General features: G+C 33.6%; 1 protein-coding gene and 1 pseudogene across 5 annotated transcripts; one reads left to right on the top strand and one right to left on the bottom strand.

Moving 5' to 3' along the window:
- Positions 1–1,401: 1,401 nt before the first annotated feature.
- Positions 1,402–6,886, bottom strand: LOC142546247 (alpha-L-arabinofuranosidase 1-like; annotated as a pseudogene).
- A 2,899-nt stretch (positions 6,887–9,785) lies between these two features.
- Positions 9,786–14,371, top strand: LOC142546246 (histone-lysine N-methyltransferase, H3 lysine-9 specific SUVH1-like). Of its 5 annotated transcripts, none has more exons than XM_075653857.1 (3): positions 9,786–9,907; positions 10,339–12,778; positions 14,048–14,371. In XM_075653857.1, exon 2 carries the CDS (start codon positions 10,614–10,616, stop codon positions 12,738–12,740), a length of 2,127 nt encoding a protein of 708 aa, XP_075509972.1. In that variant the 5' UTR covers positions 9,786–9,907; positions 10,339–10,613; the 3' UTR covers positions 12,741–12,778; positions 14,048–14,371. The 5 variants fall into 5 exon arrangements, with proteins under 5 accessions (XP_075509972.1, XP_075509973.1, XP_075509974.1 ...); XM_075653858.1 differs by having other exon boundaries at positions 9,893–9,968; XM_075653859.1 differs by lacking the exon at positions 9,786–9,907 and adding an exon at positions 9,966–10,091.
- Positions 14,372–15,061: the final 690 nt, after the last annotated feature.

Genomic DNA, 15,061 nt, shown 5'->3' with positions numbered 1-15,061 from the left:
AATTCTTTGAACGCCCATGACCCTCTCTCCTGTGAGTGGGCGTTCACAATGGAACATCCATTTAACACCCCATTGTGGGTGTCCTTAGACCATCTCCAACCCAAAACTCTATTTTAAAGCAACTCTACTCTAAAATAGTGTAGTTTCTGCACCAAATACAATGTTCATCTCCAACCCATCTACTTCAAATCCTACTCTAAAAAATATTCTCGAAATATTCTTTTTTATTTTATTTATTTCATTTTTTATAAGTTATTAAATATATATTTTTTAAATTTAGTGATATAATTATAATTTAGTTTGATTCTATTTTATTCTCCTTGCACTTAAATTAAATGTATTTGATTTCATTTTTTTATTTTAATGGTGTGTTTGAATGTTTAAATATTATTCAATAAATTTGTGTATTCGATTATGTTATTTACAGTAATTTATATTAACCTTTTAATTTATAGATTAATATGTTAATCAAATAAATTTCAATTATTAATACTAACAAAATATTTTTTTTATTTAATATATTAATTAAATGTTTTTAAATTATTTAAAATATATTAAAGAATTCATATAATATTAAATATATTATTTATTAAATTAATCATAATTTAAAAATAATAAAAAAGTAAAAAAAAAATAAAAAAAAAATAAAAAAAGTAAACAGCGTGAAATGCTATTTTGCTGTCCGGTTGGAGATGGTCTTGGAGAATGATAATTGGTTAGTAAAGTGCCACGATTTTTGGGATGGCCTTTGGCATTGTTAATATATATCCCGTGTGGGATGATTAATGAATAAAATTAATTTTATGGATGTAAGAAAAATATTAGTTTTTTTTATTATTTAAATTTTCAAACAGCCGAACTCAATTCCAGCAGTGAATTCGAGATTTTTAATGAAAAAGGGTGAAACTTAAATTTTCAAAAATGTTATACGTAAAATTTTATTATTTTTTTGATTGATTTCTATAATATCATATCGATCCAATATTTTAAACTTAATGAAAAAGGGTGAAACTTCAATTTTCAAAAATGCTATACGTAAAATTTTAATATTTTTTAATTGATTTCTATAATATCATATAGATCCAATATCTTAAAATTATTTATTAAGATTTTTGATTACCCTAGTCAGAGTCATATATATCTCTAATTAAATCACTGCATATCTATGTAGGGTTCATGCAGACCTCACAAAAAATTCATGCTAAGCCAATGATTACACGATAGATGGAACATCTTTTTATCCCATGCAGACCTCTGCTAACTTAACATACGAAGCATGCACTTTGATTTTGTCACGCGCCTAAGGCCAAAAAATGTTCTTGGCTAGAAGCCTAGAACTCGATATTCAACCGCATAGACGTCTGAATTTGCTAGTTTATAAGATCAATGAACACCATCACATACGAATTGCTGTTTTTATTAAACACATAAACATCCAACAGCATAAATTATCATTAGTGCGAGGAACTCAAAACAGAATCAGATCCTACAATCCTTATATTGTTTGGGTTTATTGGCAAGTCGATGGATGTTAAAGATCGCGGAGAAAGCACAATATCCATCTCCTCCCCAACATCGTCTAGCAAACTTTTGACGGGCACCACCTGCATGAAAACAAGACAAGAACTTGACGATAGCATAGGCGGAGCCAGAAATTTTGCATATGAAAGAACCATGTAATTTTTGGGCTATGTACCCTCTATTTTCAACCTTCGGTATGACTACTAGCATCTCACACACAGGTGATCCCGACAAATTATGTATCGCGGAGGCAACGATTTTACCAAGATATGCATATTGTTAGAAAAGGGTGTCTGAGTACCTTATTGGGATGTTCGAAAGAATTCTCATCCATATAATCAGCGGATGTTAACTCGGTCTTGATCGACACTTGTGACCGTATCGAGTTCAGCTCCAATCCATCTACAGATATTGAAGGGTCACACTCTTGCTTCCAGAGTTAACCACCTGCAGTATTGGACAGAAGAAATGGGAGAATGTTTTATCTTGAAGATTCAAGCTCGATATGTATTTCATTTTCTAAAAAAATCCCCTTAATATAGTATTAAACATTAAATCAATAATATCTCAATTGATATATATATTTTTTATTTTTTTCGAATATCATTTGAATACTTTTGAAAATATATAAATATATTAGATTTTGATATTTAAATTACCGGATTATATACATTTAATTTAAAGTCATGCCTCATGCATGGTGTATTTTTAGAAGTAATAGAAAAAGTAAAGTAGCGTACCTTTATTCTCAAGAATTTGTTGTTATCCTCTGTATTTTTCCACATAACAGCGGAAGGAAAGAGAAAACTCTCTACGCCAGCTTGAAGGGTAGCATTAAGAAGAGTTGCACCATTTGATTCCTTGAAGAAATGTTGCATCCAATAACTAGGAGTTCCATATGTCTCCGATGAGTCGAAGACGATAGCATCAGGATTCCACCTAAATGACAGCGAAATGTTTTCGGTTTAGAAACAGATCAAAAGTAAAGATTATTATGAAGAAATTATAAAGAAAGGAAGAAAGTAGGGGGGAACAAAACAAAATTACCTTCTGTCATTTTTATTCACAAATAAAGGCGCGTAGCTTGCCATTTCTACTACATCACTGCATTGTAGGAGCGAATGTTAGGTCTTCATCAATATCAAGTACACACACACACGTTTATAGCAGAAGCATAATATCAACCGGCTCGTAAGAACTGGAATATTGCCAAAAGGGTCAAAAAGATGATGTAGTAATATCATTAGACTTGCAAGACTTGAACAATTGAACGTGCACTTTTTTTGAAGTCAACTAGCATGTGGACAAGTTAGATTTAAGAATCTAGAATATTTATTATATACCACATAATCAGAATAACTTCGTTGGTACAAAGTAATCAAAATGATGAAACGTTCTTATAAAACACTACATTCTCCAAACAAAAGCTGAACTTCCGGGGAAAATCTGGGTTTGGAAACGCGGTAAATATGGAGTTGAAGGGAAAAAAGAAAAAGCCCGAAAAACAAGGTAATAATATGTTTTAGCAAATATAAGTTTGAAAACCGTGAAAATACCAGTTCCTTTCGAGCCCAATAAGAAATCCGGCTTCAGCCAGAGCTGCTAAGAGACTACCCTTGCCAGCATCATCTCCGGTCACAGCATATTCACTCACAAAAGCCTGCATCATTTACAATGCGATTTAAAAAGAATCATTATTTACTAAACCTGTCCATCTGATAGCGAAGTGTTTCAAACCTTTGGACCTCCTCGTGGTGCTTCATCAAATTTTCTAGCTGATCCAAACACATTGTCTGCATTGTTATAAATCTGGTAGCACAAAATATATGATAAAGAATAAATAATTATTGCATTGCGGAAAACCGAAGTATATCTCAAGTGCTTGAAAAGACAGTTTATGTGCTTACATGATAGTCATAATAATGAGCTGGGTGATCCAATAGTTTAGACGAGCCATCACAATTAGAGATTATTTTGATGTCCGGATAAGCATGTCTAATAGCGTCATAGAACTTGAGGTAGCTACCTATATCATTAGAAAATAAGAAAAATTATATAAAAATATTTTTAGCTTTACTAAAAAGTAGATTAAATAACACAAGCATAATCTCCAAAGTAATTCCTACCGAAGTAATCTTGCCTCTCACAGTCCTCATTCCCCACTGCAACATATCTCAAATCGAAGGGTTCAGGGTGTCCCATTGATGCTCGAACAGAACCCCATTTTGACTGAGGACTACCCCTCGCAAACTCAATTCCATCCAGAATCTCCTGCATTTGAGGTTAAACTTTTAGTAGGGTAATACGGTTTGGTGGTGCTAAGGTTTAACTGCAAGTGAAGCTCGATAAATAGAAAATCCCTAGATAACAAAACTTTTTCCGTTCGTGCATGGGGGAGGGGTGTGAATACATATATATAAGAAAATATAACACTCATCAAGTTCGTAAAACAATAACAAATACGAAGTAATTTCTGTGAGAGTTCATCGTGTGGAGTCTCATGCTCGCGGACCGGGACATGACAGAAAGTATTTGGCACAAGTTAGATGTGTTTGGTGTCAATTGGATAGTAATAAGTGAAACCAAAATAAGCCACCCGGGATCGCTTTAATTTTCCACATTCTTGAAAAGCGACTAATAATGAGGACCATATATATCTAAAGCAAACCCAAAAGCCGTACTTGTACGAAAGGTAGGATGGCAGAAGGGTCAACATGGTCATTGTGTGACTAATTCCTGAAATAATCAGACATGTTAAGAAGAAAAAGGGGAGTCAAATATCAACAAATTAAGTAAATCCTTGGGATGAATTAAGTAGGAGTAAAAAATCAGTAAAGAATGTTCCAAGGGAGAATTAAATGAACGTGGCAAAAAACATACCATTGTTGAACACCCGTATAGGTAATGCGCCTAAGTCCTCAGCAAGCTGCAGAAAAGTGGTGAAAAAGGGGGGAATGATGACAAAAATGGCAAATTAAGATTTTCGCGGAAACTAGGACACGTGCTTAACAAATTAAGTCAGCAAAATTCCTGATATACACCTGTAAGAATTCAAAGTGACCGAGCCCATCATCAGTCCAGTAACGCCAGACATCACCAAAATGACCGGCCCTCTCCTCCCAAGGCCCAACAATTTCTTTCCAGCGGAATGCATTTCTTAACCATCCACCTTCAACAAAGCAACCACCTAACATGTGGATATCAAGCTTGTTAGATCTACATTAACGCAGTTACACCCATCAACACAAAAAACTGAGATAAAATACGCAAATTTTCGGAAAGAATTCTTAAAAGAGTAACATATGCAAAACATAAGATATAGTAGTATTAAGCCCATCTTCCTCTTGAAGATGCTCTAGCCTGACCTGTGTTGCAAGCTTCATATGTTACTTAATTGGATCTTTGTCCTTCATTTCTTACCTTTTAGACATAGTTTGGTACACATGATAGGATAAACATGTAATATATAATATAAGGATAAGTTAATGATAAATAAGATGTAGGATATTATATTTAATGTTTGGTATGATTTTAATAAGAGTGATTAAATTTATATATTAGATTGTAATGACAAAATTAACCTTATCATAATAAATTTTGTAATTTCAAAGTTGTTGCTTGAGTTCATATTTTTTATCTGTTCATGCGCCGATAGTGCTTGCATGATTTATTTATTTTTACCTAATTTTATATATTATATAATATTATAATTGAGCCCTTGATTTTGTGAGTCAAGTCAAATATCAATTTTTAAGGTTAATCGAGTGATACTAATAATTTTATTGATATTTATAAAAATTATTTATATAATTATCTCAAATTCATTTTTATAATTATCATATTATATAATATATAAAAATAAATAAAAATATTTATTTTATTTTAATTTCTACCTATTAGCATAAATTTATAAAAATCATTTATAAATTGAGGGCAATTAAGTCATTTGTAGTGCATTTTATCATTAAATTAAAATTATCACATCTAATAGAAGGGACATTTTATCATTCTAAAAAATTATTTATCAATATCAGGTGCTTTTTAAAAAGGTACCAAACATGGGATAAAGATTATTATTTATCAATCCCTCCCTTATCCCATGTACCAAACTAAAGTCTTCTTAATTTGTACTGCTTTCTCAACTCGATTGGAGTAGAAGGCAAGAGAAGGTATAGGGCGGCTTGATAATATGTAATACATTGTCTAAACTTGAAAATATAAAAATTAATACATGTACTACAGGCATTATAGCAATACCTGGAAACCTTATAAATCCAGGGCTTAAATCTTTCAGCATCTTAAAAAGATCATTGCGAAAACCGTACCCCTGTATCCAGAGAAAATCTCTATAAAAACAGTGTTGAACATAAACCCTCGGTGATATAATTCAAATGTCAAGACAAAATGCTCCATCTGAGATTTTTACTTCGACTTTACGATGGGAGCATAAGAGAAACAGAGTAAAAAATTTATTTATTTAGTCGCTTTGAGAGCATATAAGAACATTTACTCCAGATAGCAAAAGCTCCTAGTCTTAAAGGCTCAAAAAGACCAAGACCAATTTTTTGTTTCAACTGAAGTATAAATCTCTAGATTGGCAGTTTATCAATGTGTACTGCTTTCATCACCTCGACCTTTTTAAATAGTTTCACTGAATTCTGAATTTTCAAAAGCACAGAAACAAAAGAAATGGAATGATAATTGACATTATTATGCTCAAAAGAGTGTTCATAATTCAAGTAGAACTACTCAATTACTCAGAGAACTTTACCACAAGTATATTTACCTTATATGTATCTACAGGCATCAATGATACTTGATCAAACCATATGATGCCTTTTCTGGTTGTAGTTAGTTGAAGTCTCGAGCTTGCATCTGTTCCGTTTGCTTGCATCAACGCCTCTATCTTTGTCCAATTTGAAACATCAGAAGCTCTGCAAGACCATAGATGACACAAACATTTGTCCAAATGAGGATTCTATAAATTGAAGAATATACATTGAGAGGCTACAAGTGGTGAGTAATCAATTCTCACATAATGTCAGCAGTAGCCAGTGTCTTCAGTCCGATTGACCCAACCAATGAAGCAGACACGTTAACGGAATGTGATGCACGAACATAAAGAACCAACTTATACGTCTTCCCTAGTTCAATATTCTGCAACAGAGAATATGACACAGTTGGCAAACAATCAGCGAAATGTGAGAACGGAATTGATCGTTTGTAGAAAAAAATAATAAAATCGTATTATTTTCCTAGCAAGTAGCATCAGCTGCAGGGACGGCTTCATCGAAGAAACAATAACACTCAACTTTACCTTAAATAAAATGCGCCGGACTAATCCTATCATGTTCTATCTATTCAATATTGAAACTGTAAAATTGGAATGATAAGAAGATAAACATGTGCAATGAGCAGGAATAACACACATAAATCAAGAAGGGACCACACATATCCACATGAATGATTAAGATTATATTAGAAAAGCAATTTAATAAGCTAGGCTTTTTAGACTGTTGTTTTTAATTAATTTTTAGAGAGAAGTGGAAGTAAAAGCCGTAAAAGTCATATTTTTCATTTCATGATTTTGGCTTTTTTCCTTGCTTCTAAAATTTCATAATCCAACCAAACTTCAGCTTTTGTGAATATACACATATTGTTGAAAACAGAAAACAAAAGACACTGCAATGCCTGGTGAGTTATCCTTATCAATAAACAGGGAACAAAGTGAATCAGTTGAAAAGTACAAAGAATAAACAAAGAGCTTATCTTTTACAACAAACTTCGTCTTATTGACGCTTGAAAGCATTTTGCCTGGATGGTGAACAACCCAAACTCGCATAAACCCAAAAATGTCTGCATTTCTTCTTTGACTAAGTTACTTTCAAATGGTTATTATTCAAGAATTTCATAGATGCGTGTATAACTTGTGTGCATATAAAGTAGAGCAACCAAAATAATTTGAAATCTTACAAATAAAACATTCTTTTTCACAATAACTTGTCAAATATGCAATTGAATCAACGGCTCTTTCATTCCTTATTTCTTCATAGACGATTTCATTTGATTATATGAAACTGTTCTCGGTATCTTTTTTCTGGAAAACTTTGTGTCACAGAAAGCAAGATGGAATTTACCAGTAACTACTGAATGATAAAACTATAAGCCATTCAAGTAGGCCTAACAAACACTTAAAGACAATCTATGATGCATTTTGATTCATTCTGAATACCCTTCTTTAAGTTTATGATCAATCAGTTCTTCCTATTTGGGAATTAAGGAACATGGAAAATTTCTTTGAACATCATCACCCACTTCACCCTCTGTCATCTTTTAGGTACTGACCATGATGTTAAAAGTTTTCTATTTTTAGATAACTTCTTCGTTTCAGAAATTTCAATCACTTACAGCGCGTTTATATACAGAAAAATTAAAGTTGGATGAAGAAGATTATTTATAAAATCACTTAAAAAACGTTCTTCCAAAACAAAAACTGCGTCTCCTGGGCTCCGGTTCATGTTATAACCGTTTCTTAGCCAATTTTTAAATAAAATTTCGCTATTTATCTAAATATTAAAACTTGCTCTCTTATATCCCAAAAAAACTAGGACGTTTCAACTTGTGGGCTCCATTTCCAGTGTAATTCCGCAAAGATTAAAACTTTATTCCCTTATGCATATCAAATAAAGAACTTTACCTAGAAATTGGTCAAACACAAAAAAATTCTAGAATTGAGGCTTTGTATATCTGTGCGCTACAGTTTGAGAGAGAAGGCAGTAGTCGACTTTAGTGCCTACGGGAAAACGCGAGGGTATGTTAATGGTGAGATGAAGTTGGTGACCTCATGCTGATTGATGTCGGTATTAGAGTTGTAAATGATGTGGCGATATTGAAATATTATATTTTTATTATATTTAATAATTGTATATTTTAAAATATATAATGAAATTGTTTATAATAAAAAAGTATAATTACACATAATTAAAATTAAAATATAATTAAAAAATCAATTATTAACAATTTAAAAATAGGATATTTTAACTATTCATCGTCGTGTAAACTTCAAATATATTCGATCAAGTCCTTTAGAAGTATGTGGTGCAATTCTCAATTCTAGAAAGACATTTGATTTTACGGTAGGACATTCTGAAAAGACAATATATGGGAGAATATATTCATCATCTCGATCCAGAAAATCACGATATTCTAGTATATCATCTCTTTCATTCTCAATAATTATGTTATGAATATCGATACAAGTTTTTATTATATAATCTAAATCACTTGGATCTCTCATGTGAAATAAACCTATCACTATTGTCACCGTGCTTAGAGTACAACAAATACTCGTTCAACATTTTTTCTCACTCATTTTTATATCTTTTCTCACTCCTCTTGATATAGTGCAAAAATCCTATGTTTTTTTTTTCGAGAGGAGCGGAGGTATAGTTTTAACAAAAACAGCTCAAGATAGATATCATTATCTATTATACCATGAAAATATTTATAGATTATAATATAAGACCAGTAATAGTTTATGCAAAATTACAAATGCGGGGATCAATAAAAATCTTATACATAAATAAAACTATAAACAGAGGTAGTTTTGTCAAATAATAGAATAAAAATTTGAGGTGGAGTTTAATTAAAATCTTTTGGTGTGTAAATTGTTGAAAAATATATTTAAAATGTGAGTATTGAATATTTGAATGTTGAATATTTGAATGTTGAAAATAAGAGTTGTAAATATTGAAAATTAGTGTGTGATGATGTAGGTAATGATGTATTTTATTTTTGGATTATTTGTAAGATTTCCTATAAATAGATCTCTCATTTGTGAAGAAAATTACAATTGAGTAGAGAGAAAAATATTATAAAGTGTGTAGTTTGGTAAATTTTGAGAGTTTGAGATTTTTACTTTTTACCATAAATTTTTACTTTTTCACAACATAAATAACATTTCTTGAATTTTAAAAAAAATTGGGTTTGAACTCATGCTTCTTTTTCAAACAGAGAGTTTTATGTCACTTCATCGAGTAATAATAGCAAAGACGAGCATCTTTTTTGAAAGCTATAGAAATTTCTTCGAAATGCATTCAAATATTTCACGGATATTTCAAATTTTCATCGGTTCTTGGAGAATTTTTATTAATAAAACCAAAGTTTATTAATATCAAAAAACAAAAAATCTTCTTGCTAAAAATAAATAAATGAAAAACACCAAAAAACTTTTGATACCAAATAAATAAATAAAAACCTTCAGGGATTTCAATGTGAATTTTCTAAATTTCGACATCTTCCAAGTAAATGAAAAAAACAGTACAAAGTGCACTTGATTGTCCACTGGCAAACACCAGATCCCTCCCTCTCTCTTAAAACTAATTAGGTAATTTTCAATTTCAGATCTGTCTCCAAATTTTTTTCAAATGAAATCTGCAACTCGTGCTGTATGACTTTAATATTATTTTAATTTTACAGTTATATATCATGGATATAGATGTATAGTGTCTGTAGTCGTTGGTTACTGTCTTGGGGGTTTCTTATGTCCCGGTGGATCGTTGCCTTTACTGGTTTCTTATATCCTAAAACATGCGTCGAAGCAAAAAAATTCTGTTTTTATCTATTTCTGCACTGGGTTTTGAAATTTTGTAGTGTTGCATCTGTATTGTGCTTTGGCCTTATTTTTTCTGGTTTAATTTCTTGTGGGTATTTGAGGTTTCAACTAATTTTGGATTTACCGTTCATTCTTTTGCAAATTTTTTTATTTTTTTGAATTTTGCAGTATAGTTACTAACTGTATCTTTTTTCATGTTTCAGGAGGCTGATTCTCACAAAAGTTTCTTGGAGTTTTTAGCATTCACCTTCTGAGCTATGGTTTGTTTAGCGGCATACAATTTGATTAGTATTGTGTTATAGTGTTTAATTGACAAGATTTGATGCTGTAGAGCATGTTGGTGGAAAAAGATTGGTTTTTTACTGTTGTGAGTGTGATATAGGGTCATTGAATAGTTTCTGGGGCTTTTATATGTAACTTGTATACATATTTTTAAGCGATTAAAACTCATTAGTGGAGTGGTGCATTGTGGTTAAAAATGGAGCACGGTTTGAATTCACAGCCGAATCATCAGCCTGGGACAATTGACAAGTCTAAGGTAATGGATGTGAGGCCTTTGAGATGTCTTATTCCAGTCTTCCCGAACCCACCGGGCATGCCTAATGTTTCGACCCCCCATACTGCCCCCTTTGCTTGTGTTCCGCCTGGTGGTCCTTTTCCGCCAGGAGTTCAACCATTTTATCCTTTTCTAGTTCCCAATGATCCTCAGCACACTGGTTATGGTTCTCAAAACCAGCAAGGTAATTTTGGTCACGGTAGCACTATACCAGCTCCTTTTCCATTGAATTCATTTAGGACCCCGATGCCTAAACCACATGGCCGCCGTGGTCGGCCAAAGAAGAACTATAATCCACCTGAACCTGTAGTTGTGGAGGGTGATGGATATAGTGACTCGCTGAATGACCAATATGTGAATGAGTTTGGGTTGCATACCACTGATGCAGAGGCTTCCAATAAATCAGCGAGGCGAAGGGGCCGGCCAAGGAAGAGAAGGCCTGTCGATGGTGATGAGGTTGATGTAGAATCTCTAGCTAATAGCTTATTGGCGCTCTTTAAGCTTAATGGATTTGATGACTTTAGAAGGGCTAGTGGGGACAAGGAAACCGTTGAAACTATACTCTTGGTTTTTAGTTTACTCAGGAGAAGACTCACTCAACTTGATGAAGCAAATGACTTGGCTAATGGTATTGCTAGACGTCCCGACCTAAAAGCTGGTACTCTTTTGATGACCAAGGGAATTCGGACAAACGCGACTAAGCGGATTGGGCATGTTCCGGGAATTGAAGTCGGTGATATTTTCTTTGTTAGAATGGAACTTTGCATTGTTGGGTTACACTCCCCGAGTATGGCTGGAATAGATTATATGAGTGTCAAAATTACGACGGATGAAGAACCGGTAGCAGTCAGCATAGTTTCATCTGGAGGATATGATGACGAGGGGGATGGCAGAGACGTGTTAATTTATACCGGCCAGGGTGGAGTGCAGAGAAGAGATGGACAAATGTTTGACCAGAAGCTCGAGAGGGGAAATCTTGCTCTAGAAAAAAGTCTACATCGAGCCAATGATGTGAGAGTCATAAGGGGTATTAAGGATGCTCTTTCAACTGGCAAGATCTATGTTTATGATGGTCTGTATAGAATTCAAGAATCATGGGCAGAAAAAATGTCGGGATGCAATGTTTTTAAGTATAAGTTGGTTAGGGTGCCAGGACAACCGCAAGCTTATTCTCTGTGGAAATCAATTCAACAGTGGAGAGACGGAACAGCTACTCAGACTGGCGTTATACTCCCAGATTTATCTTCGGGTCTAGAAAGTCAACCTGTCACTCTTGTGAATGATGTTGATGGTGAAAAGGGACCAACTCATTTCTCGTATATTTTGAGCCTCGGATACTCGAAGGCTTTTCCGGCATCTAAACCTTCTTCTGGTTGTCATTGCATGGGTGGATGTCAGCCCGGGGACACCCATTGCCCGTGCAATCAGAAAAATGACGGCTTTCTCCCCTATTCATCAATTGGGGTTCTTCTGGCTAACAAACCCTTGATATATGAGTGTGGGCGGACCTGTGCATGTCCTCCCAATTGCCGGAACCGTATGTCTCAAGCAGGTATTAAAGTTCGTCTTGAGGTTTTCAAAACAAAGAACAGAGGCTGGGGGCTCAGGTCTTGGGATCCGATACGTGCGGGAGCTTTTATTTGTGAATATGCGGGGGATGCCATTAATGATGCCGGTGGTAGTTTTGGGAATGATAGTAACAATAATTATATTTTTGATGCAACCCGTTATTATGAACCAGTAGAAGCTGTCCATGATGATTCCACTGGCTCTAAGAAAGCCCCGTTTCCTCTTTTGATAAGTGCAAAGAACAACGGAAATGTAGCTCGTTTTATGAACCATAGCTGTTCGCCGAATTTATTCTGGCAGTCAGTTTTACGTGAAAATAATAATGAATTGTATCTCCATATTGCTTTTTTTGCCATTGGACATATTCCCCCCATGCAAGAGCTGACATATGATTATGGGATGGTTCTGCCTGAGAAAGGAGACAAAGGAAAGAAAAAGTGCTTGTGTGGATCTGTGAAATGCCGAGGGTACTTCTATTGATGATGGTACAACAGAAGGATTTCGTGCCCAAAGCTTTGGTAAGAAAGGGTTATTTGATTATCTTTTATTATCTAACCATTTTTATACTCACTATAACGGTGCCATATGTGTCTAGGCATTGTTGGACATTTACATAACTTCATATATATGAAGAGTATGTTTTTTATAAGAGGGTCTCACAGATCTTTATTCGTGAAATAGATCAATCATGTCCATATTTACAATAAAAAATAATATATTCGACATAACTAATAATACTTTTTCATGGGTGACCCATATAAAATATCTGTTTAACAAAATTGACCTGTCAGACCGTCTCACAGGAGTTTTTGGGAAATGTGAAAACATAGACTTTGGGCATCTCTGATGAGTTTTTTGGAATTTTAAGAACGGCGTATTGTTAAATGCTCCTTTTTGCGAATTTGGAAGAAAAGTTTTTTATCTTAATCTTGCATTCAATGAATCCAATTATAAAGATATCTGGTTCTCTTGTTCGAGAAACTATATAAATTTGAAGTTCATGAAAGTCAATCCCTTGGAAATAATAACCATAGAAATCTCGGAAAGCACTTTGGTCATTGGTTATTTAGATTCATAGAATGCACTAAGCCTGCTATTGTTTTTGTTTACTGGGAATTGAAACATTTGAGAATGAATGTCAGAAGACTTGTTATGACATAGCCTTTTCAGAGTCGAATACTCGTTATTTTTTATTCCTTTCTTAGACGCAGTATCTATGCTAGTTGGTTTGTAGTGTGGCCTATTTTAGTTTCTTTTTAAGAGGGAGAGTGAGTTGATGCTTCGCACCTTCCGTATTATTCTTTCTCTTTCAAGGGGCGGAACTGAAGGCGAAGAGCGACAACATTCCCATTCCTCACACCATCTTTTCTCCAAATTTCCTATGTTTTAGATTCTATAAAATGTCAACTTGGTCTATCCATAATACATATAGTCATGTCATATTTGAAGGTTCATATTGGAAAGTATCACTTCATCTGAGACCACCTTTGCTGTATGACATCAATATGTATGTGATACCTCACCTAGAAGAGTTCCTCCGATTAGTCGACTTAATGGCATGTTTGGCATGTTTTTGGCCATAAGCCCGAGAGTACTGCCTGAGCCCAATTGACTAGTCTTGTTGGTAAAAGAGCTTCCTAAATTGATCGACCACTCTACAAATTCATTATGAAGCCGGTGTGGGATCATAATAACATAATTACTGAATATATTTCACAAACTCGTGGTTCATAAGATATCAGCCAAAAAATTTTGGACTAAAATCAATGTATTGGTTCATTCTGCAGGCGTGGGACGTCTACACCCTGATGAGAAGAACTTCCTCAGTGCACGGCATGTAAGTTTTTGTGTAGTTGCCTTAAATATTTCTCGTTTTCTTACTTCAACGGAGGTCAAAAGTAGGAAGGAGCATGATAGTGCTAGGAATGTAAAAGTATGTGATGCGAGGAGGATAGTGTATTGACTCAGAACTCGGATGTAGGATGGATTCATCTAGTTTGCGATGTTCAATTATGTTTCGATTGTAGCTTAAACTTGGTGAGGTAGTAGTGCTCATGGATTTCGGATTCTTTATTAATCATAAGCGATCCTGTATTTTGTTTCAAGCAAAATGTCGTCTATTACTTTCTTGCAACACTTTCAGCGTCACTCCAAAAAACAAACCAAAATTGAGAGGAAAAAAATAGTAGACTGATATTGAAATTTGACAACACACGAGGCAAAATCACGTTGCATGTATATATATAGCTTGATGGGACAATCGCATTAATCCAAATATTCTTTTGACAACATTATTCCAAATTTGATTTTTATCTTAATCACACGTCCATGTTTTTGTATGAAGTTGAAAGACAATTATTATTTGGAATAAAAAAAATTTAGGTATTCAACGCATCCAACAGCTGTGTCACCCATATGATTCTAAATAAAAGAATTTTTAAGGTAAATATTGGGATATTTATGTTGAGTGAATAAATTAATAGTATATAGATCGTGGAGGATAATATCTTTTCTTTTGGGGTTTTTTTTTTTTTTTTTTTGAATATAATAGTGAGAAAAGGCATTTTTTTTTGTGAGACGTTTTGTAGCTTAAAAAAATGTGTACGATAATTTGTTCTAAAAATCAATTTGCATGCTAAAATATTTTTTTTTATTTTTTTGAGAAATAATTAAATATCAATTAAGCCAAGTCATTACATTTCATAAGCACATCATTGGACACGATTCAAATTTTCTTTTTCGTTTTTTATTTTAAAAAAATCTTAATCATTTACCCCCGAAAAGTAAAGTACAACAAATTA

This window comes from Primulina tabacum, chromosome 5 (assembly GCF_025594145.1).
Source record: "Primulina tabacum isolate GXHZ01 chromosome 5, ASM2559414v2, whole genome shotgun sequence".
NCBI lineage: Eukaryota > Viridiplantae > Streptophyta > Magnoliopsida > Lamiales > Gesneriaceae > Primulina > Primulina tabacum.
This window is presented reverse-complemented; position numbering and strand designations above follow the sequence as displayed.

Excerpts from the sequence above, each read along its gene's own strand:
- LOC142546246 (XM_075653857.1), top strand. The coding sequence starts at position 10,614 with ATGGAGCACGGTTTGAATTCACAGCCGAATCATCAGCCTGGGACAATT.